This window comes from Saccopteryx bilineata, chromosome 3 (assembly GCF_036850765.1).
Source record: "Saccopteryx bilineata isolate mSacBil1 chromosome 3, mSacBil1_pri_phased_curated, whole genome shotgun sequence".
Taxonomy (NCBI): Eukaryota; Metazoa; Chordata; class Mammalia; order Chiroptera; family Emballonuridae; genus Saccopteryx; species Saccopteryx bilineata.
The window spans coordinates 159,843,934-159,868,084 of record NC_089492.1 but is presented as its reverse complement, the minus strand read 5'-3'; the positions used below and the strand labels follow the sequence as shown (position 1 = coordinate 159,868,084).

The window sequence follows — 24,151 nt, the reverse complement described above, 5'->3', positions numbered from 1 at the left end:
TCTCTCATGCTAATCATCCCAGGAGACAAGAGCGCCCCCATTTTATATTGTAGCTTCACAACCTCTAATCCAATATACAAAATAGGGAAGTCTCTAATAGTCACTTCTCTGAGGCAGATTGGATTATACCACCCCACATCAAAAAAGGGTGGGAAAGGCTTAATTCCAGAACCAAGCCCCAGGCTACAACGATCCTGCCTGCCCCCAACACACATTAATATCACCTGGGCAACAGCCTCCACGTGGGCAGCATTATCTTTAACAAAGTGAGCATAATACATTTTATCTGCCCAACAGGAGCTAACACAGCCATCGCACTTTCTTTTTTCAAAGATTTTATTTATTGATTTTGACAGAGGGAAGAGGCAGAGGAGAAAAGTATCAACTCATTGTTGCTTCACATTAGTTGTTCACTGCTTGCTTGTTTAATGTGCCTTGGCCCGGGAAGCCCAGGGTTTCCAACCAACAACCTCAGCATTCCTCACCAAAGGCCAGGGCCATCGTACTTTCAGTAGTTCTTTCACAGTTTTTCTTAGATCCCGCCAGCAGCGAACTCCACCAAAGAACTTGAAGCGTGGGCAATAACATTTTTTTGTGATACTTCGTTCACACCCAGCCCCGCATGTCCCTTCTAGTTTAGTTGCGCCTACAACTCCCAGAATGCAGCGCGGGATAGGGGCGGAACCAGCTGGCGGAATGGAGGTCTGTGATTGGGTGAGCGCTGGGCCAACTGGAGGAGTCGTTGTTTGGAGGTCCAGGAGAACCGGTCTGGGAGGGAGAAAGGTGGCAAGATGGTGTTGGAAAGCACTATGGTTTGGTGAGGAACTACTTCGGGGACTTGTGAGGGGCGGGACTGGGTCGGGGGTGCATGTCGCGCGTAAGTCGGGTAGGTCTGCTGTGGGGGCGGGGGTCTGATGGGAGAGATACGGTCTTGGGCTGGGAGGGAAGGAGCCCCATCGACTCCCTGAGTCATCCGGCCCAGGAGAGGCGGACAGGCCCCGGCTACTCCATGTAACCCCGTACCCCGCTGAGAGTCACTGACTGCCTGTTCCCACCTACCTTTCTCTGTTCCAGCTTCGTCTTCTCTAGACCAGCCCAGGTCTGTCTTTAGCCAGAGTCTTGCTTCTCGGACTCATCGTGATAGTTTTCTGCCGTCCTCTGTGAGGGAGAGAGGTTCTAAATCCCTCCCCGTCCTTTCACTCGTTTCTAACTCGGTTAACTTCCCCTCTGTCATCTTCAACGATACTGTTTATATAGAGTGCTTTCAATGTGTCAGACATTAATTTACTTTATCTCGTTTAAACCTCACAACACTTTTAAGTTTACAGATGAGGATACTGAGTCTTGGCAATTTTAAATAACTTGCCCACAGTCACACAGCTAATTAAGTGGTGGAACCAAGATTTAAACCAGGGCTCTCTGACACACAGTTGAGCCAGTTCTCTCTCATAAGTCTCGGACTTGGGCTGAGTGTGTATCGAGTTGGATAAGAAGTTGAGGACACAGACTTTTGCAAAATTTTAAGTTTCTTCTAAGTGTGAGCATAGAATATAGTACAGAATAGTAAGTACATCAGCACACACAAATTATCAGTTGCATGTAACAGGGGTTTCTTTGGGGGGGTAGAATTGCCAGGTAAAATATAGGATGCCCAGTTAAACTTGAATTTCACATCAGTAATACTTTCACCCTGGCTGGATAGCTCGGTTGGTTAGAGTATCATCTGGAAGCACAGAAGTTGCCCATTTGTATTCTCGGTCATGGCACATGTAGGAACAGATCTATGTTCCTGTCTCTCTCTCCCTTCCTCTCTGGCTAAAATAAATTAAAATAATAATAATAATAATATTTTTCAATATAAATGGATATAAGTATGTCCCAAATATTGCAGGGGACATACTTATACTAAAAAGTTATTTGATAGTTATCTGAAATTTAAATGTAACTGGGAGTTGTGTATTTTTGCTTGCTAAATCTGGCAACCTCTGGGAGAGAGCATAGTGGAAGGTGACAGGATTTGGAATCCAAAAACCTGTTTTTTTGTTATTTACCAGCTGCCTGTTCTTGAGAATGTAGTAAATTACCTATAAAATAGGAATAATAGTAACATAATAGCCCTGGTCTTTTGGCTCAATGGATAGAGCGTCAGCCCCGTGTATGGATGTCCCAGCTTCCATTCCCCGTCAGGGCACACGAGAGAAGCGACCATCTGCTTCTCTTCCCCTCCCTGTCCCCCTTCTCTCCCTCCCCCCTCTTTCTCTTCTTTCCCTTCTGCAGCCAGTGGCTCTATTTTGAGCATCTCCCTGGGTGCTGTAGTTGGTCTGAGAGCGAGTCAGCCTCAGGTGGATCCAGAGTCAGCATGTAGGACTCTATCTCCTCTCTTCTCACTTAAAAAAAATAACACCCCTCCTCCTAATAGCACAGTTAGGTAAAGTGTGTATGATGGTTCTCTGTAAGCAGTGCAGCACCTGTACATATATTAGTTTTCATGGTACTTGAGGAGTCCTCAAGAAAGAATTCGCTTGACCAGGCGGTGGCGCAGTGGATAGAGCGTCGGATGTGGAGGACCCAGGTTTGAGACCCTGGGGTCGCCAGCTTGAGCACAGGCTCATCTGGTTTGAACAAAGCTCACCAGCTTGGACCCAAGGTTGCTGGTTCGAGCAAGGGGTTACTTGGTCTGCTGAAGGCCCGCAGTCAAGGCACATATGAGAAATCAATCAATGAACAACTAAGGTGTCGCAACGAAAAACTGATGATTGATGCTTCTCATCTCTCTCCGTTCCTCTCTCCGTTCCTGTCTGTCTGTCCCTGTCTATCCCTCTCTCTGACTCTCTCACTCTCTCTGTCTCTGTAAAAGAAAAAAAGAAAGAAAGAACGAATTTAAGAGGGTCCCTGAAGGGACATAGACAAATGTGGGGAAGAAGAGGCCTTTACAGTTAGGGGGAAGGGCATAAAGCTGCTGAGATGTAAATGCCCAAGGCATGCTTAGGGATTAGGAATTTGACTAGTACGGCTTTGTTAATAAGGTTCTTGATTTAAGGTAGTTCCCTTTTTTTTGAAAGGTAGATGGGATCAGGTAGAAGACCACAAATGTCACAGAGGGTGGTTGAACTCTGTCCTGTACTCCAATAGAGGACTGTTGAAAAAGTCTGAGGATGGTAGAGGCAAAGCTGTATATAAAATAGCATTTAATAATGATCTGGCATGGTACAGGAGAAAAGATTTGGCCCAGATAGACGTATTGGTGGCCTGTTGCAATAGCTCAGGCACAGAATAATGATGAGAATTACTTTTTATTTTTTCTTGTGGGACCTCATGTTTTTCTTTCCTCAGAATTCTCTGGTGGAGTTTATTAAAATTTGCAATTGGGCCTGACCGGGTGGTGGCGCAGTGGATAGAGCGTCGGACTGGGATGCAGAAGGACCCAGTTTCGAGACCCCGAGGTCGCCAGCTTGAGCGCGGGCTCATCTGGTTTTAGCGAAAAGCTCACCAGCTTGGATCCAAAGTCACTGGCTCCAGCAAGGAGTTACTCGGTCTGCTGAAGGCCCCTGGTCAAGGCACATATGAGAAAGCAATCAATGAACAACTAAGGTGTTGCAACGCCCATCGAAAAACTAATGATTGATGCTTCTCGTCTCTCCATTCCTGTCTGTCTGTCCCTGTCTATCCCTCACTCTAACTATCTCTCTGTCCCTTAAAAAAAAAAAAAATTGCAACTGGCCCTGGCCATTTAGTTCAGTCGGTTAGAGCATTATCCCAAAATGACAAGGTTCAGTGTTCAATCCTCGGTCAGAGCACACATTGGAAGCATCCAATGAGTGCATGACTGAGTGGAACAACAAGAATGCTTCCCTTTCCCTTTCCTCCCCTTTCTCTCCCTTCCTCTTTTAGTCTCTCTAAAAAAAAAAAAAAAAAAAGTCAATTAAAAAAAGATTAAGCCCTGGCTGGATAGCTTGGTTGGTTGGAGCATTGTCTCAAAACGCGGAGATTGCCAGTTCAATCCCTGGTCGGGGTACATACCGGAATACCTAGATGTTCCTGTCTCTCCGCCGGTCTCTCTTAAATAAATAAATAAATAAATAAATAAATAGCTGCAATTATTTGACTCTACTCTCAATCTGCTAAATTAGACTCCTAGCCAGGGAAGACCAGGCACGTGTATTCTTAATTTTTAAATGAAGACTTTTTATGGAGTAACAGGATAATATCATAAGCCCTTATTTTTTAAAAAAAGAATAATTATTTTATTGATTTTATAGAGAGAGGAAGGCAAACAGCGAGAGAGACAGGAACATCGATCTGTTCCTGTATGTGCCCTGATCGGGGATCAAACTGGCAACCTCTTTGCTTTAGGACAATGTTTTAACCAACTAAGCTATCTAGCCAGGGCTTAAGCCCTTATTTGATATGAGTTGTTTCTTTTTTGTGTTTTTTCTTTTACAGAGTCAGAGAGAGGGATAGATAGGGACAGACAGGAACGAAGAGAGATGAGAAGCATCAATCATTAGTTTTTCGTTGCGACACCTTAGTTGTTCTTTGATTGCTTTCTCATATGTGCCTTGACCGGGGGGCTACAGCAGACCGAGTAACCTCAGGGTCTCGAACCTGAGTCTCTACATCCCAGTCCAACGCTCTATCCACTGCGCCACCGCCTGGTCAGGTGATACGAGTTTTTGTTGGGATAAATTACATGCCGTTGAGCAAAATTAGTCACAAGAAACACGTGTTATTCCATTCATATAAAGTTCAAAATTGGGAAAACTGAGCAATGTGGTGTTTTGGGATGCATATGTAGGTGTTAAGGCATTTATGTTTTTCCATGTTTTTTTATTTTATTTATTTACTTATTTTTTACAGAGACAGAGAGTGAGTCAGAGAGAGGGATAGACAGGGACAGACAGGAACAGAGAGATGAGAAGCATCAATCATCAGTCCTTCATTGCGCGTTGCAACACCTTAGTTGTTCATTGATTGCTCTCTCATATGTGCCTTGACTGCGGGCCTTCAGCAGACCAAGTAACCCCTTGCTTGAGCCAGTGACCTTGGGTTCAAGCTGGTGAGCTTTTGCTCAAACCAGATGAGCCCTCGCTCAAGCTGGTGAGCTTGGGGTCTCGAACCTGGGTCTTTCACATCCCAGTCCGACGCTCTATCCACTGCGCCACCACCTGGTCAGGCAAGGCATTTATGTTTTTAACACACCACTGCCATCACCTTCCCAAGGATTCTGATGCAAGACAAAGTGAGAACTATTGCCATGTTTTCCACTTTCTCTCAAGCCCTCTTTTCTTACTTTGACACCTTTCTTTCAGCCTTCATTCATTTGCTGGTCTTGCCCATAATCCTTTTACTTTGTAGCTATTCCATCTGAAAGATCCTCAAAGCCTTTTTTTTTTTTTTTTTTTTTTTTTTTGACTCATCACTGTATTTTAAGGTAGAGAGGCAGTTCCCTGCTTGGGGGGGGGGGGGGAGATTAATGTTTGATCAGTAGAGTCAGCCCTTGACCTCTTTTATGGAGACTTTGAGTTTCCATTGTAAGAACTAGTCTGTGTTAGGATTGCTGTTAGGCTTTGTGCTTAAGTACATTCCATGCATTTAATCCTCTCAGCAATCCTGTAAGGTTGGTACAGTCAAACCCATTTTATAGATGTGATAAGTAGACCTTAGAGCAGCGGTTCTCAACCTGTGGGTCGCGACCCCGGCGGGGGTCGAACGACCAAAACACAGGGGTTGCCTAAAGCCCTGTGTTTTTATTTTAAAATGTATAATAAATATGTATTTTCCGATGGCTTTAGGTGTTCCCTGTGTTTTGGTCGTTCGACCCCTGCCGGGGTCGCGACCCACAGGTTGAGAACCGCTGCCTTAGAGAAATTAAGTAACTTCCTCAGGATCATGGAATTAACAAGTAACAGAATGGGGATTTGAACCTGTGTCTGAAGAACACTGCCCTTGACTCCCTGTTCTACTTATCTTCCACTTAATTACCTCTCTTCTTTCATTTTTGGTTATTAAAGAAGAAAATTGCCTCTTTAGCCCATATTTTCTTACCATAGAAATGAGGTGTATTATCTAGGTCACAAGCGTCCTTCATTAGCACAGATAGAATCATTGACTGAGTTCTAAGGGACCTCGGGCATCAAGAATTGATTCTGTTCGGGGGCTTGTGTAACTGCTACCCTTACCTGCCTTCTTTTGGTCGCTAGGAATCTGGAGCTTGTGATTCATATGATCTGTATTCTTGTAGATTATGAAAAGTTGCAGAGATAGAGGAGGTGAGACCCCGAATCCGTGAAATCTCATTTGTGCGGTTCAGTCTAGCTGCTAAAGCTGTTGCACATTTAACCAGATGACTGTATTGTACTTTCCTGCTCTCAGTGCTGCCAAATGTGCCATCTTATAAGTATTTTTTTAAGTTTCTTCTTCATTTTCTACCTTTGGGATACTTCAGTTTTAATGGCAGACTTAGAATACCCTTCCATGGTGATGCTTTTTAACACTTAAATGCACCTTATAAAAAGGCGGTTGTGGTATATCAGTAGATAACAACCTTTGGGGCTTATCAGAATCACTTCTGGAGTGGAGATGTAATTCTTTTTTTTTCCTTTGGAGTCAGTAAGTCTGGGTTAAGGCTCAGTCATCTGTATATTTTTAAAAAGCCACAGGTAATTCTGAGTTTCCCAGAGTCTTTTTTTTTTTTTTTCTATAGTGAGAGAAAGAGAGAGGGACAGACAGGCAGGCAGGGAGAGAGATGAGAAGCATCAACTCTTCTTTGTGGCTCCTTAGTTGTTCATTGATTGATTTCTCATATGTGTCTTGACCAGGGGGCTCCAGCAGACCGAGTGACCCCTTGCTCAAGTCAGCAAACATGGACTTCAAGCCAGTGACCATGGGGTCATGTCTACGATCCCACACTCAAGCTGGTGAGCCTGCGCTCAAGCCAGACAAGCCTGTGCTCAAACCTGTGACCTCGGGGTTCAAAACCTGGGTCCTCAGCATCCCAGGTCAACGCCCCATTCACGGTGCAACCACCCGGTCAGGCATTGAGAGCCACTGTTATACTCCACAGTGCCTCTCACAGGAGAGGTGTTGAAGGAGGTAGAGGTCGCTGGAACTGCAGATCAGTGTGTCTTTTCTCTTCCTCCTCTCCTAATCTGACAGTGTGGACAACAGTGAGTATATGCGGAATGGGGACTTCTTACCCACCCGGCTGCAGGCCCAACAGGATGCTGTCAACATAGTATGTCACTCCAAGACCCGCAGCAACCCTGAGAACAACGTGGGCCTCATCACACTGGCCAAGTACGTGGGACAGAGGAGGAGGGTGTCTGGCAGGTGGGTGGAGGTTTCCCACATGTCACCTGCTGTGGTATCCAGGTTGCTACTGTTTTGTTGATTTTGTGAGGCTGCTTTTGCCTATCACCTTCCTATGCTACCTTTTTCACTGTTTAGTGTAAATAGTAACTTATTTTTAATACTAACCTAAATTTAATACAGTTATGAGGCTCAATCTCCTGGAATGAAATTTTATATATATTGTATTTTATTTTTAATTTATTTTTAAATTTTCCCATTCATTTGCGAGACAGGAAGGGAGGGAGGGAGAGAGAGAGAGAGAGAGAGAAGCATCAACTCATTTCACTTAGTTCTATGTAATTGTGCACTCATTGATTGCTTCAGTACATGCTCTGACCGTGGGTTGAACCCTCTACCTCTGGCAGCCGTGTTGATACTGTATCCACTGAGCCACCTGTCTAGGGTCCACATTATTTTTTAAAGTCAGTGAAAAGTGACTTGAGATCAGAGCCCCAGGGCAAATTTCACATATTCCCAAAAGTGTTTTGCTTTAAGAATTGATAATCCTCAACCTGACCTGTGGTGGCGCAGTGGATAAAGCGTCGACCTGGAAATGCTGAGGTTGCTGGTTCGAAACCCTGGGCTTGCCTGGTCAAGGCACATATGGGAGTTGATGCTTCCAGCTCCTCCCCCCTTCTCTCTCTCTGTCTCTCCTCTCTGTCTCTCCCTCTCCTCTCTAAAATGAATAATAATAATAAAAAAAGAATTGATAATCCTCAAATGAGTAAGTGCCCATCCCACTGTACATGTTGTTAGCTGGAAAATGAGTCTAGAAACGGAGATGATGGGAGACATGGTAGCATCCTGCTACCATGGATGTGGAGGATTCTCAGCCCTGCCAACAAGATAACAGGACGGGTGAGGAAGAAACGCTGTCAGCAAGAGGGCAAGTTTTTACAAAGTCAGCCACTTACTTTCTGTGATTCACATCTACTGAGCTGTAGATTTTTTTTTTCTAGTTTTATTAAGGTATAATTAAGGCAACATTATATAAGTTTAAGGTATACCACATAATGATTTGATTATATATACAGTTGACCCTTGAACAATACAGATTTGAACTGCATGGGTCCAATTATATGCATATTTTTTTAACCTTTTTATTCAATTTATTGGGGTGACACTGGTTAACAAAATTATACATGTTTCAGATGTACAATTCTACAACTGTATCTGTATACTGTATACTGTATTGTGTATTTACCACCCCAAATCATATCTCTGTTCATCACCATTTATCCCCCTATACCCTCTACCTCCCTCCTGCCCTGCCTCTGGCAATCACCTTACTGTTGCCTGTGTTCATGAGTTTTTTTCTTGTTTGTTAAATCCTTCCACTCACCCCCGACAACTGGCAACTTGGTGTCTATCCATGAGCCTGTTTCTGTTTTGCTTGTTAGTTCATTTCCTTCCACAAATGAGTGAAACCATTTATATGCAGATTTTAAAAAATAAATACATAGTTGGCCCTGGGTTTTGTATCCACTGACTCAGCCAACTGCAGATCAAAACAAGTATTTTTTATTGCGTTGGGAATCCCAGAGGAGGAGGGTCAGCTATATGCATTGTTCTGTGCCATTTTATGTAAGAGACTTGAGCATCTGCAGATTTTGGTATCTGGGGGGGTTCCTGGAACTAATTCCCTGTGGATACTGAGGGATTAGTTAAGTTTTGGGAGAGTCAAAAGTTATAGGCCCTGGCCGGTTGGCTCAGTGGTAGAGTGTCGGCCTGGCGTGCAGAAGTCCCGGGTTCGATTCCTGGCCAGGGCACACAAGAGAAGCGCCCATCTGCTTCTCCACCCCTCCCCCTCTCCTTCCTCTCTGTCTCTCTCTTCCCCTCCTGCAGCGAGGTTCCATTGGAGCAAAGATGGCCCGGGCGCTGGATGGCTCTGTGGCCTCTGCCCCTGGCGCTGGAGTGGCTCTGGTCGCAACAGAGCGACGCCCCGGAGGGGCAGAGCATCACCCCCTGGTGGGCAGAGCGTTGCCCCCTGGTGGGCGTGCTGGGTGGATCCCGGTCGGGCATATGCGGGAGTCTGTCTGACTGTCTCTCCCCGTTTCCAGCTTCAGAAAAATACAAAAAAAAAAAAAAAAGTTATACACAGGCCCTGGCTGGTTAGCTCAGTCAGAGTGTCATCCAGAAAAACCAAGATTGCAGGTTCAGTCCTCAGTGAGGGCACATATGAGAAGCAACTAGTGAATGCCCAATTAAGTGGAACAACAAGTGAATGCTGTTCTCTCTCTCCACCCCCCACTGCCCATCTCCTTTCCTCTGTCTCTAAAATTAAAAAAAAAAAGTTGCACATGCCTGACCTGTGGTAGCACAGTTGATAAAGCATCAAACTGGAATGCTAAGGTTGCCAGTTTGAAGCCCTAGTCTTGCCTAGTTAAGGCACATACTAGAAGCAGCTACAAGTTGATGCTTCCTCTCCTCCCTTCCCTTTCCCTCTCTCTCTAAAAAGCAATAAATAAAACCTGGGAAAAAGAACTTATACATGCATTTTTTACTGTTCTCCTAATCCCAAGTGTTGAAAGGCCAACTGTGGAATGATTACTATAATAAATTTATTTAATATCCATATCTCACATAATAATAATTTGTTATTCCTTGTGATGAGAATTTTTAGATGTTTGATTAAGAAAAATAGAGATCAGTTATTCTCAAGTTCTCTAAAGAGAAGACAAGTCAAACATAGTTTAGAGACACTTGTCTGAACTTGAGACTGTGGAAATGCTTTCCCCACATTGCAGTGACTGTGAAGTGCTGACTACGCTCACCCCTGACACTGGCCGCATCCTGTCCAAGCTCCACACTGTTCAACCCAAAGGCAAGATCACCTTCTGTACTGGCATCCGCGTGGCCCATGTGAGTCCTCCTGGATCCCTGTGATTGTTCCTCCTGGCTCTGGTGATTGTTCCTCCTGGTTCTACCTCCAATGTTGTTTATTTCTCCACTGGAATCTTGAGCTAGAGCCAGAGCAAAAGAAGAGAGATGACCTTGAGAAAGGAGTAGGAAGGATATGGTGGGGTGAGTCATAAGAAGGGAAGGGTGAAGGAAAGGGTTAGACCTCACATGAGCATGATGGTAGACTTGAGGTACAGAGAAACCAAAAGGAAAAAACAACAGAGTGACAGAGGGACAAGCTCAGTGTCCCTCCAGCTGACTGCACTTCCTCTTCCTTTGCAAGTTGGCTCTGAAGCACCGACAGGGCAAGAATCACAAGATGCGCATCATTGCCTTTGTGGGGAGCCCTGTGGAGGACAACGAGAAGGATGTGAGTCCACAGGCCAGCAGGGCAAGCTGGGTGGGATGTACTTGGGAAGGGGGTCTTTCAGCCCTTAGGAGAGCCTGGCAGAAGTATTAGGTTCATTAATTTGGGGAAAGGTGGATATGCAGATTTTGTTGTTTCTGTGGTGGATCTTGGGGTGGTCAGCTGATTTCGGTATGCTTTTGTGAGATGTATTGCTCCCCCTCATGGTATGAAGCAGATTTCCTCATTTCTCTCCTCTTCCTCCCAGCTGGTGAAACTGGCAAAGCGCCTCAAGAAGGAGAAAGTAAATGTTGATATTATCAATTTTGGGGAAGAGGTGAGTGAGGACTTGGAGGGCACTGACTTATTTGGTTGTGAACTGGGAACAGTCCTTACCCAGAGTGCCTGCACTGTGGGAGAGTAGCTACAGACAAGGGATGGAATGGGGAGAATGAGGAGGGAGCGGGCTGGAAGCAAGTTTCCTATGTTCTTCCCTCCCCCAGGAAGTGAACACAGAAAAGCTAACAGCCTTTGTGAACACACTGAATGGCAAAGATGGAACTGGTTCTCATCTGGTGACAGTGCCCCCTGGGCCCAGCCTGGCAGATGCCCTCATCAGTTCTCCGATTCTGGCTGGTGAAGGCGGTGCCATGCTAGGTCTTGGTGCTAGTGATTTTGAATTTGGAGTGGATCCCAGTGCTGATCCTGAACTGGCCCTGGTGAGCAAACGTTGACCTCAGGAAGAGCCCAAGGGTCCTCCTTTGTCCTTTGCTGACAAACCCACACGCCACGTAGCTTCTTTAGGGCCAGACAGCCCTAAACACCCTTGCTTATTTTCCCAGACCCCCCCTTTTGGTCCCTCTGCTGCATAATTCTGTCTGATATCTAGGGGCAATACTGTCAGACTCTTGTTCTCTCCTGGTTGAACCCCAGGCTTCTCCCAAGTCCTTTTTCCTGTATCACCTCTCCAGCTTCTCCACACACATAGACCAGAAGCTGCCCCTTGTGCCTCTTTGCACTTCTCAGCTGGCTTCCCCACAGAGGGAGGGCGGGAGAACATCTAACCTTGCCCTGCCCTTCGCCAGGCTCTCCGTGTTTCTATGGAAGAGCAGCGGCAGCGGCAGGAGGAAGAGGCACGGCGGGCTGCTGCAGCTTCTGCCGCTGAGGCTGGGATTGCTGCAACCGGGATGGAAGGTGAAAGAGGTGGATTTGGAAGTCCCAGGACTGCACGCCACCCTGTGGAAGCTGGTGCAGACGTGGAAGGGGGCATCTAGCAGTGGGAATACGTGACCTGAGGGAATGCCCTGGGGGGGGTCTGCGTGGAATATGGCCATCAGTCCTAACCTGCTGTCGCCTTCCTTTCCCAGACTCAGACGACGCCCTGCTGAAGATGACCATCAGCCAGCAGGAGTTCAGCCGCACTGGGCTCCCTGACCTCAGCAGTATGACTGAGGAGGAGCAGATTGCTTATGCCATGCAGATGTCCCTGCAGGGTGCAGGTGAGCCGGCACCAGGATGGTAGTTTTCAGGCAGAAAGTCTGGGGTGGGGAAATGGAACTGAACAGACTGACCTCTTTTCCTCAGAGTTTGGCCAGGCAGCATCAGCTGACATTGATGCCAGTTCAGCCATGGACACATCTGAGCCTACCAAGGTGAGGGCTAGTGATGACTTCCTGCCCCCCTGTGTTCAGATTCTCAGCTCTTGGCCTGGGACCGCTCCTTGTTCAGGGTTGTATAGACGAGCTCTTTCAGGAGCAGAAGGACACAACAGGGATATATGTTTCTTGTATGTAAACCTTGCTACGGCGACAGAGTGCTTGTGCCCAGGGTTGGGGGAGTGTCCTGGAATTCTTTCATTTTCTTTCCTTGCTGGTGGGAGCAGTCTGGACAGCTCTCTAGGTTATCATATTCCCAGGGGTGTGAAAAGAGGGTCTAGGAAAAAGAAAAAGGAGTGGGTATCCAATAGCAGGAAACCTGAACGTGAAGGCATCTGTTTTTACCCTTTGAGCTCAGGAAGCACAGCTCTCAGGTTTTTTCTCTGTTTTGCCAGTAATAAATGTTTGTATTTATCCCGTGTATAGACACTAGATGTTTTCCTGAATCATTCTTCCTACCCTCGGCCAGAGGTGTCCCCCAGCCCCAGACAGGTAGAGAGAGGGGTGCAGGCATTACTGCTCCCCACCCCTGCCCTGAGCTGACACTGCGTTTTTTCAGGAGGAGGATGATTATGATGTGATGCAGGACCCCGAATTCCTTCAGAGTGTCCTGGAGAACCTTCCAGGTGTGGATCCCAACAATGAGGCCATTCGAAATGCCATGGGTTCGCTGGCCTCCCAGGCCACCAAAGATGGCAAGAAGGAAAAAAAGGAGGAGGACAAGAAATGAGACTGGAGGGAATGGGTAGTTGAGCCTACTCCAGGGCTGCCTGGGTGGGGTGGGATATAGGGCTAGCTATGTAATCTGTAACTATTACAATTGAAATAAAGCTTGGCAACTTTTTCTTTTTTCTTTTTTTGCTTCAAATAGTGGTAGCTTTGAGTGTGAGAGAGAAGGATCTATGGCATGAAGGAGAGCATTCCCTTTGATTCCTGTGTCTTCAATAACGTCTCTAAATCCTGACTTGCTTCCCTTCCTGTCTCTATTGATGACAGTCTCCTTAATTTCTCCTGCCGTGGGGCTATTTTACTTGCATTAAGAGTGGCTTTAGCCCTGGCCAGTTGGCTCAGTGGTAGAGCGTTGGCCTGGCGTGCAGAAGTCCCGGGTTCGATTCCCGGCCAGGGCACACAGGAGAAGTACCCATCTGCTTCTCCACCCCTCCCCCTCTCCTTCCTCTCTGTCTCTCTCTTCCCCTCTTGCAGCCGAGGCTCCATTGGAGCAAAGTTGGCCTGGGCGCTGAGGATGGCTCTGTGGCCTCTGCCTCAGGCGCTAGAATGGCTCTGGTCGTAACAGAGCAATGCCCCAGATGGGTAGAGCATCGCCCCCTGATGGGCATGCGGGGTGGATCCCAGTCAGGCGCATGCGGGAGTCTGACTGCTTCCTTGTTTCCAACTTCAGAAAAATACAAAAAAAAAAAAGAGAGTGGCTTTGCTGATCCTGACCAGTTAGCTCAGTTGGTTAGAGTGTCGTCCTGAAACTCCAAGGTTGTGGTTTCGATCTCCAGTTGGGGCACACCCAAAAGCAACCAATGAATGCAAAACTAAGTAGAGCAACAGATGAATGCTTCTCTCTCTCTTCCTATGACTCTGAAATCAATTAATAAAAGACAGTAGCTTTGCTGAGAGTCACTGTGTTAGGCACTAGGGCCACAGAGGTGAAAAGAAAACTACTTTGGGGACTCAAGAGTCCAGGGCAGGACAGGCATGTAAGTGAGTGATGACACATCTCTGCTATATACCCAAAGAGGCATGAGCAAGTTGTCCTGGAAACAGCAAGGAGAAAGGGCCAAGCTCCCAGCCTCTGGGAAGGCTCCTGGGGGTCAGTAATATTTGAGCGCTCTGATGATAAAAAGTTGCTCATCATATGACAAGAAAGGGTGTTTCCAGTCAACAGAAACACTGCTGATGATGTGGGGGTGCTTGGGAAGAACTGAGTAGTTTAGAGACTGGTTGGGTGAATGGTGGAGACAGATGGAAAATTAGGCAGCAGTCCTCACCAAATACAGGGATCCTTGAGGCCTGATGTTCACAAAGTAGGGTCTGAAACCTTGGAGCACCAAATTTACTGTACTTAACTTTTAAAAAAAATTTTTTTATAGAGACAGAGTCAGAGAGGGATAGATAGGGACAGACAGGAATGGAGAGAGATGAGAAGCATCAATCATCAGTTTTTTGTTGCAACACCTTGGTCATTGATTGCTTTCTCATATGTGCCTTGACCGCAGGCCTTTAGCAGACCGAGTAACCCCTTGCTTGAGCCAGCAACCTTGAGTCCAAGCTGGCAAGCTTTGCTCAAACCAGATGAGCCTGCGCTCAAGCTGGCGACCTCGGGGTCTTGAACCTGGGTCCTTCCGCATCCCAGTCCAACGCTCTATCCACTGTGCCACCACCTGGTCAGGCTGTACTTAACTTTTTTTTTTTTTTTGTATTTTTCTTAAGCTGGAAACCGGGAGAGACAGTCAGACAGACTCCCGCAGGCGCCCGACTGGGATCCACCCCGCACGCCCACCAGGGGCGACGCTCCGCCCACCAGGGGGCGATGCTCTGCCCCTCCGGGGCGTTGCTCTGCCGCGACCAGAGCCACCCCAGCGCCTGGGGCAGAGGCCAAGGAGCCATCCCCAGCGCCCGGGCCATCTCCGCTCCAATGGAGCCCTGGCTACGGGAGGGGAAGAGAGAGACAGAGAGGAAGGAGGGGGGGTGGAGAAGCAAATGGGCGCCTCTCCTATGTGCCCTGGCCGGGAATCGAACCCGGGTCCCCTGCATGCCAGGCCGACGCTCCACCGCTGAGCCAACCGGCCAGGGCCTGTACTTACTTTTTATTATTATTATTACCCTTTATTATTTTTGTGACAGAGACAGAGAGAGAGACAGGAAGGGAGAGATATGAGAAATATCTACTCTTTGTTGTGGCTCCTTAGTTGTTCACTGATTGCTTTCTCATATGTGCCTTGACCCGGGGCTTCCAGCTGAGCCAGTGACCTTTTGGGCTCAAGCCAGTGACCATGGGGTCATGTCTATGATCCCACGCTCAAGCTGGTGAACCTGCACTCAAGCTGGTGATCCTGTGCTCAAGCCAGATGAGCCCATGCTTAAGCCAGCGACTTCAGGGTTTTGAACCTGGGTCCTCTGCAACCCAATCTGATGCGTTATCCACTGCACCACCTGGTCAGGTCAGGCCATTATTATTTTTGCTAAATATAGAGGAGTTTTTTGTAGGCTATGGGCTATAATGCACATAATAACACCTCCCTTATTATATTAAAGAGATAATTGACATAAAATACTTAACCTATGTATAAATCATGAAGTATATAAACAAAATGAACATCTGACACTATTCAAATTTAAGAGCTAGAACATTTCTACATACCTATGCTTTTTTTTAATTAAAAAGTTTTCTTTTAATTGATCTGACAGAACATTGACCTGTTGCTCTACCTGTCCATGTGTCCATTGATTGACTTACACATGCCCTGACAGGTTACTGAATCTGCAACGCTGGCACACTGTACAACACTCCACCCAGCTGAGCTACCCGGCCAGGGCCCTATGCCTTGAACCCATCTCTCCATATTCTCAGAGATAACTGTTACCTTAAATTTTATATTTTCCTTTCACAGTTTTCTCATATACACATAGTTCCTGACCAAAATAAGTTTAGTTTCTTTTCTTTTTGAGCTTTATAAAACATACTTTTATACTGTGAAACTTTTGGGACTGGCTTTTTTAACAAACATTTTGTTTCTGAGATACATCAAAGTTGTTGCATGTAGCTGTTCATTTTCCATGGTTGTATAATGTTATGTTCTGTGAAGAGACTAAAATTTTTGTTTTCCTATTGATAGACATTTGCATTGCTGCCAGTTATTTTTCTATTAACAACAGGGTCACAGTGCATCTCTCCTGATGCACCTGTACAAGAGTTTCTTTTTTTGTGTGTGTGTGACAGAGACAGAGAGACAGAGAGGGAGACTGATAGGGACATACAGGGAGGGAGAGATGAGGAGCATCAATTCTTTGTTGCGGCACCTTAGTTGTTCACTGATTGCTTTCTCATATGTGCCTTGGGGGTCCTACAGCAGAGCGAGCGACTCCTTGCTCAAGCCAGTGACCTTGAGGTTCAAGCCAGTGACATGGGGTCATGTCTATGATCCTGCGCTCAAGCAGGTGAGCCTGTGCTCAAGCTGGTGACCTCAGGGTTTTGAACCTGGGTCCTCTGTGTCCCAATTCATTGCTCTATCCACTGTGCCACTGCCTGGTCAGGCTGTGCAAAAGTTTCTTTAGCCAAGGTGTTCCTTAAAGTGGTTGTGCAAACCTGCACTTCTCTGGTGTAAGAGTTCATATAGACCACATCCTTTCCAGACCTTGAGATAATTAATTAAGACTTCCTGATTTCTGCCAATCTAGTGAGAACAAAATAACTTGTGATCTCAGTCTGTATTTCCCTTATTACTTAGATCGATCATCTTTTCATATATTTCTAAATAAGTCTTTGTATTTTCATTTTTGTGAAATGTCTCTTCATGTCTTTTGTCCATTTTTCTATTGGGTTGTCTTTATATTGATGTTCTGTAGGAGTGCTTTATTTTTTTTTTCTTTTTTTTTGTATTTTTCTGAAGTCGGAAACGGGGAGGCAGTCAGACAGACTCCCCCATGCGCCGGACCAGGATCCACCCGGCACGCCCACCAGGGGGCGACGCTCTGCCCACCAGGGGGCAATGCTCTGCTCCTCCAGGGCATCGCTCTGTCGCAACCAGAGCCACTGTAGCGCCTGGGGCAGAGGCCACAGAGCCATCCCCAGCGCCCCGGTCATCTTGGCTCCAATGGAGCCTTGGCTGCAGGAGGGGAAGAGAGAGACAGAGAGGAAGGAGAGGGGGAGGGGTGGAGAAGCAGATGGGCGCCTCTCCCGTGCGCCCTGGTCAGGAATCGAACCCGGGACTTCCGCACGCCAAGCCAACGCTCTACCACTGAGCCAACCAGCCAGGGCAGAAGTGCTTTATTCTTGATACTAAATCATTAGTGGTTATATATGTTGCAGATAAGTTCTCCCTATTTATGACTTGTTTTTTTCACTTTTAAAAGGTGTCTTGGCCCTGGCCGGTTGGCTCAGCGGTAGAGCGTTGGCCTGGCGTGCGGGGGACCCGGGTTCGATTCCCGGCCAGGGCACATAGGAGAAGCGCCCATTTGCTTCTCCACCCCCCCCCTTCCTCTCTGTCTCTCTCTTCCCCTCCCGCAGCCAAGGCTTCATTGGAGCAAAGATGGCCCAGGCACTGGGGATGGCTCCTTGGCCGCTGCCCCAGGCGCTAGAGTGGCTCTGGTCGCGGCAGAGCGACGCCCCGGAGGGGCAGAGCGTCGCCCCTGGTGGGCGTGCCGGGTGGATCCCAGTCGGGCACTTGCGGGAGTCTGTCTGACTGTCTCTCCCCGTTTCCAGCTTCAGAAAAATACAAAAAAAAATTTTTTTTTTAATTGATTGATTTTAGAGAGAGAAATGATGTAGGGAAGCATTTGTTGTTCCACTTAGTTGTATGTTCATTGGTTACTTCCTGTATGTGCCCTGACTCACATTGTTGAGTTTATTGTAGATTTTATTTTTTCACTTTAGAGAGAGGAGAGAGAGAGAGAAGGGGGGAGGAGCAGGAAGCCTTAACTCCCATATGTGCATTGACCAGGCAAGCCCAGGGTTTTGAACTGACGACCTCAGCGTTCCAGGTCGATGCTTTATCCACTGTGCACCACAGCTCAGGCCAATTTTGATGTTTTTTGGGACAATGCTCTGACTGAGCTAACCAGCCAGAGCCTTGCTGTCAAATTGTTTTTTCTTTTCTTTTTTTTTGTGACAGAGACAGAAGAACAGATAGGGACAGATAAGAAGGGAGAGATAAGAAGCATCTATTCTTTGTTGTGGCACCTTAGCTGTTACCTGATTGCTTTCTCATATGTGCTTTGACTGGGGGGGCTACAGCAGAGCGAGTGACCCCTGGCTCAAGCCTATGTCTATGATCCCACCCTCAAGCCAGCGAGCTGTGCTCAAGATGGTGAACCTGTGCTCAAGCCGGCGACCTCGGGGTTTTGAACCTGGGTCCTCTGCATCCCAGTTTAATGCTCTATCCACTGCGCCACTGCCTGGTCAGGCTGTCAAATTTATTTATTTATTTATTTATTTATTTATTTATTTATTTATTGCAGAGACAGAGAGTGAGTCTGAGAGAGGGATAGACAGGGACAGACAGGAACGGAGAGAGATAAGAAGCATCAATCATTAGTTTTTCATTGCACATTGCAACACCTTAGTTGTTCATTGATTGCTTTCTCATATGTGCCTTGACTGCGGGCCTTCAGCAGACAGAGCAACCCCTTGCTGGAGCCAGAAACCTTGGGTCCAAGCTGGTGGGCTTTTGCTCAAACCAGATGAGCCCGCGCTCAAGCTGGCGACCTCGGGGTCTCGAACCTGGGTCCTCTGCATCCCAGTCCAACGCTCTATCCACTGCGCCACCACCTAGTCAGGCAAATTTCTTAATCTTTTCTTTCAAGATTAGTGATTCATGAATCTAGCAAACTTCTAGAAGCCAGAAAGATACTCTGGTTTCTTTTTAAAGTTTCCTGGTTTTGCGTTTCTGTAATGGAAAAACTCAGATTTATCATTTCTGAATAGGAAAAAACCTAGTTCTCCCCTCCTGTGTGTTTCTTTTATGTGAGTCTCCACTCATATAAAACACTTCACCTACCTCTGACACTTTTGGTCACCAAATGTGTAAAGTTTTCCCTTATACCAACAAGCAATTCTAGACACCAGTTGGGTGTCTAAGAATGAAAGTTAGTTCTGACATTGTTTACCTGGAAATAGCACAGATTCCACAGGTTAAAGGATCAGTCCCAAAGGACTGCCTTCCCCTTCAGATGCCAGTTGCTAGCCCAGGTTGTCACCTGTACTGGCCAGTTGGCTGTGGATGAGATGTTCCCATGATCTCCTCCCCCTAGGGTTTGATTACTTTTCTAGACTGGCTCACAAAACTCGGGGAAACACTTGCTTATGTTTACCAGTTTATTTAAGGATGTGCTAACGGATACAGGTGAATATTTAGATGGTAGAGATGCCTAGGGCAAGGTATGATAAGGGATGTGGAGCTTCTATGCCATTTCCCAGCATGCCATTCTTCCGGCACCTTCACTTGTTCACCAACTCTGAAGATCTCTGAACCCCCTACTATTGGGATCTTAAGGAGGCTTCCTCACGTAGACATGATTGGTTATTAACTCCATTTCCAGTCTCTGTCCCCTTTCTGGAGAAGTGGGGGAGTAAAGGGCTCTTGAAATTCCAAGCTTCTTGACCATGGCTTGACCTTTCTGTCCAGAGTCTCTGCAGAATGAAAGATGCTCCTAATGCTCTTATCACTTAGGAAATTACTAGGGTTTTGGGAGCTCTGTGCTGGGAACCAAGAGCGGAGACCAATATACAAGTTGGGGCAAAAGTAGGTTTATAGTTATTCATAAGGATAATGCTATAATAAATAATAAGAGGAATAAACTGTGGCATACTCACAACTGTAAACCTGATTTTGCCCCCACCTTCTATATATTTTCTATTAGCTCACACTTCCACATAGAATTTTATATTTCATTCAGAATTGATTTTTGTGTACACTGTGGTAGGGATCTAATTTCAGTTTTTTAATATGGAAAACTGTTTGTTATAGCATTGTTTATTGAGAAATCCCTCCTGTCCCCAGTGAGCTGAGCTACTCTGCTGGAGCCAAGGTTCTGTGAATTCCATTTCCAGGATTCCAAACTCAGATCTTAAAACCTGACTGTAAATAAGGTTCCAACAAAATGAAGCTCAAAAACCCACTTTGTGTTTGCATCATGTGAATGAGTTCTATTTCGATTCTGTGTCTAAATTTTGGAGAGACTAATCAAATATTACTTGAAAGAAGTGCCCCAGTGCCTAGGGTTTGAGAATCTTTTATAGGTCTCAGTTATCAAGGTAGTGGTCACTTCTGGCTTTCCTGGGCCTGGGTGTGGTTCCCCAGGCAAAATCATGTCCTGGCAGAGCCTGCCCATCAAGTAATGACAGGACCTGTGTCCTAGTCTTCGGGTCCTCTGCATGCTAGCTGGGTGACTTCAGTGTTCACGAAGATGACTCAGTTGCTTCCTGGGCCTCTTCTACTTTAGAGATCGTCATCACAGTTCATTCTTTCACACTTGCAGCTATACCATGGATCACATCCATCTCTAAAGAAATGCTCCCTGCTGAAGTCAAATGCTCACTGGGTCCGCAGACCCCTCTGCTCTCAGCTCTCCCACTTGGATATTTTTTGTACACTTTGTAACAGTACTGTGAAGAAATGTGTGTATAGTCATATGCCACCTAATGATGTTTCTGTAAATGACAGACCAAATATACAGTGATGATTTCATAAGATTATAATGGAACTGGAAAATTCCAGATGCCTAGTGACATTGGAGCCTCTGTGATGTTGTCATTGTCATTAGTGCAATGAATTACATGTTTGTGGTGATATTGGTATAAGCAACCTTACTATGTTGCCAGTCATATTAAAGTATAGGACAGTACAGTACATAACACTTGATAATGATAATAAACAACTATGGCCTTGGCTGGGTAGCTCAGTTGGTTAGAGCATCGTCCTGATACACCAAGGTTGTGGCTTTGATCTCCAGTCAGGTCACATACAACAATCAACTGATGAATGCATAAGAAATAGCCCATTTTGTTGAAATGTATTAAGTAAATTAAATTCAAATGTATGTAGGTATAATTAAGTGGAACAACAAATTGATGTCTCCCTTTCTTTTAAAAGACAATGAATAAAGAAAAAACAACTATGTACTGGTTTGTGTACTTATTATACTTTTCTTGTTATTTTAGAATGAATTTTTTCTATTTATAAAAAAAAAATTTTGGCCTGACCTGTGGTGGCGCAGTGGGATGAAGCGTCGACCTGGAACACTGAGGTCGCCGGTTCGAAACCTTGGGCTTGCCCGGTCAAGGCACATATGGGAGTCGAAGCTTCCTGCTCCTCCCCCTTCTCTCTCTCTCTCACTCCTCTCTCTCTAAAAAACCAATAAATAAAATATTAAAAAAAAAAAAATTTTGCTGGTAAAACAGTGTGCCACAATACGCCAGCCTCACATATCTCATGGTTACTGTGTCTCTTGACAGCATCATTTTCTTTTGTGCTTTATTTAATCTCATGTTGTTTTGTGTAGTAACATGCAGTATAGGCCTAGGAGCATGTTAGGCAGTGAACCACAGAGTCTAGGTGTAATAGGCGTGTTGAAGTGAACTCTGTGATGTTCACACGATGACAAAATTGCCTAACAATGAGTTTATCAGAACATATCTCTGTCATTAAGCAACACATGAGTGCTCTTTGGGCAATTCCACTTTAGGAATTTATTTATTTATTTATTTATTAATTTATAGAGAGAGGGATAGATAGGGACAGACAGATAGGAACAGAGAGAGATGAGAAGCATCAATCATCAGTTTTTCGTTGCGACACCTTAGCTGTTCATTGATTGCTTTCTCATATGTGCCTTAATTGCCGGCCTTCAGCAGACTGAGTAACCTCTTGCTCGAGCAGCAACCTTGGGTCCAAGCTGGTGAGCTTTTTGCTCAAGCCAGATGAGCCTGCACTAAAGCTGGTGACCTCGGGGTCTCGAACCGGGGTCCTCTGCATCCCAGTCCGATGCTCCATCCACTGCGCCACCACCTGGTCAGGCCACTTTAGGAATTTAAATAAGAGAAGTAGCCCTGGCCGGTTGGCTCAGCAGTAGAGCGTCAGCCTGGTGTGTGGAAGTTCTGGGTTTGATGCCCGGCCAGGGCACACAGGAGAAGCGCCCATCTGCTTCTCCACCCCTCCTCCTCTCCTTCCTCTCTGTCTCTCTCTTCCCCTCCTGCAGCCAAGGTTCCATTGGAGCAAAGTTGGCCTGGGTGCTGAGGATAGCTCCATGGCCTCTGCCTCAGGCACTAGAATGGCTCTGGCTCTAGTAGAGATGGAGCAATGCCCCAGATGGGCAGAGCATTGCCCCCTGGTGGGCGTGCCGGGTGGATCCAGTACCAGTCCGTGGGCCATTTGGTACCGGTCCGCAGAGAAAGAATAAATAACTTCCATTATTTCTGTTTTATTTATATTTAAGTCTGAACAATGTTTTATTTATTTATTTTTTTTCTGAGACAGAGAAAGAGATAGATAGGGACAGACAGGAACGGAGAGAGATGAGAAGCATCAATCATTAGTTTTTATTTGCAACACCTTAGTTGTTCATTGATTGCTTTCTCATATGTGCCTTGACCGTGGGCCTTCAGCAGACCGAGTGACCCCTTGCTCCATCCAGCAACCTTGGGTCCAAGCTGGTGAGCTTTGCTCAAACCAAATGAGCCCGCTCTCAAGCTGGCGACCTTGGGGTCTCGAACCTGGATCCTCTTCATCCCAGTCCGATGCTTTATCCACTGCGCCATTGCCTGGTCAGGCACAATGTTTTATTTTTAAAAAATGACCAGATTCCCTCTGTTACATCCATCTAAGACTCACTCTTGACGCTTGTCTAGGTTACGTGATACATTTACCCATCCCACCCTAAAGGCCGGTCTGTGAAGATATTTTCTGACATTAAACCGGTTTGTGGCCCAAAAAAGGTTGGGGACCACTAAATTAGAGCATCATCCCAATATGCCAAGGTTGCAGGTTTGATCCCTGGTCAGGGCACATATAGGAACAGCTTGATGTTCTCTCTCTCTCTCTTCCTTTCTCTTTAAAATAAATAAAAACAAAATAAAATCAATATATCTATCTATATATATGTATATATCTATATATCAATCTATATATCTATATCTATCTATCTATCATCTATCTATCTATCTATCTATCTATCTATCTATATATATATATATATATTTAGAGAGGGACAGACAGGGACAGACAGGAAGGGAGAGAGATGAGAAACATCAACTTATAGTTGTGGCACCTTAGTGGTTCATTGATTGCTTTCTTATTTGTACCTTAACTGAGAGGCTCCAGCCAAGCCAGTGATTGACCCCTTGCTGAAGCCAGTGATCTTGGGCTCAAACCAGCGACTTTTGGGCTCAAGCCAGAGACCTTTGGGCTCAAGCCAGTGACCATGGGGTTATGTCTGTGATCCCATGCTCAAGCCTGCGATCCCGTGCTCAAGTTGGCAACCTCAAGGTATCGAAACTGGGTTCTCTGCATCCCAGGTCGATGCTCTATTCACTGCGCCATCACTTGAGTAGACAATAAATACATTTTAAAAAGAAAAAAATAAATAGGGGTTGGGATCAGAGGTTGGGAATCTTTTTGGCTGAGAGAGCTATGAATGTCACTTTTTTTTTTTTTTTTGTATTTTTCTGAAGCTGGAAATGGGGAAGCAGTCAGACAGACTCCCCCATGCGCCCGACCAGGATCCACCCGGGCCGCCCATCAGGGGGCGATGCTCTGCCCATCCGGGGCGTCGCTCTGTCGCCACTCTGGTGCCTGGGGCAGAGGCCAAGGAGCCATACCCAGCGCCCGGGCCATCTTTTGCTCCAGTGGAGCCTCGGCTGCAGGAGGGGTAGAGAGAGACAGAGAGGAAGGAGAGGGGGAGGGGTGGAGAAGCAGATGGGCGCCTCTCCTGTGTGCCCTGGCCAGGAATCGAAGCCAGGACTTCCGCACGCCAGGCCGACACTCTACCACTGAGCCAACCGGCCAGGGCTGTCACATATTTTAAAATGTAATTTCGTGAGAACCATACAACGACCCATGTAGGTTACACATTATCCAATAAAAATTTGGTGTTGTCCCGGAGGACAGCTGTGATTGGCTCCAGCCACCTGCAACCATGAACATGAGTGGTAGGAAATGAATGGATTGTAATATAT

The 24,151-nt window shown here is 46.2% G+C and overlaps 1 protein-coding gene across 5 annotated transcripts; it reads left to right on the top strand.

The window, feature by feature from the left end:
* Positions 1-729: 729 nt before the first annotated feature.
* Positions 730-13,096, top strand: PSMD4 (proteasome 26S subunit ubiquitin receptor, non-ATPase 4). 5 transcript variants are annotated; one of them, XM_066267944.1, is made up of 11 exons: positions 757-817; positions 6,819-6,917; positions 7,156-7,329; positions 10,098-10,212; positions 10,535-10,621; positions 10,866-10,934; positions 11,101-11,316; positions 11,683-11,800; positions 11,965-12,096; positions 12,182-12,249; positions 12,812-13,096. In XM_066267944.1, exons 2-11 carry the CDS (start codon positions 6,892-6,894, stop codon positions 12,980-12,982), a joined length of 1,176 nt encoding a protein of 391 aa, XP_066124041.1. In that variant the 5' UTR covers positions 757-817; positions 6,819-6,891; the 3' UTR covers positions 12,983-13,096. The 5 variants fall into 5 exon arrangements, with proteins under 5 accessions (XP_066124044.1, XP_066124043.1, XP_066124042.1 ...); XM_066267947.1 differs by lacking the exon at positions 6,819-6,917 and having other exon boundaries at positions 730-817; positions 7,156-7,296; positions 11,683-11,791; XM_066267946.1 differs by lacking the exon at positions 6,819-6,917 and having other exon boundaries at positions 730-817; positions 7,156-7,296.
* Positions 13,097-24,151: the final 11,055 nt, after the last annotated feature.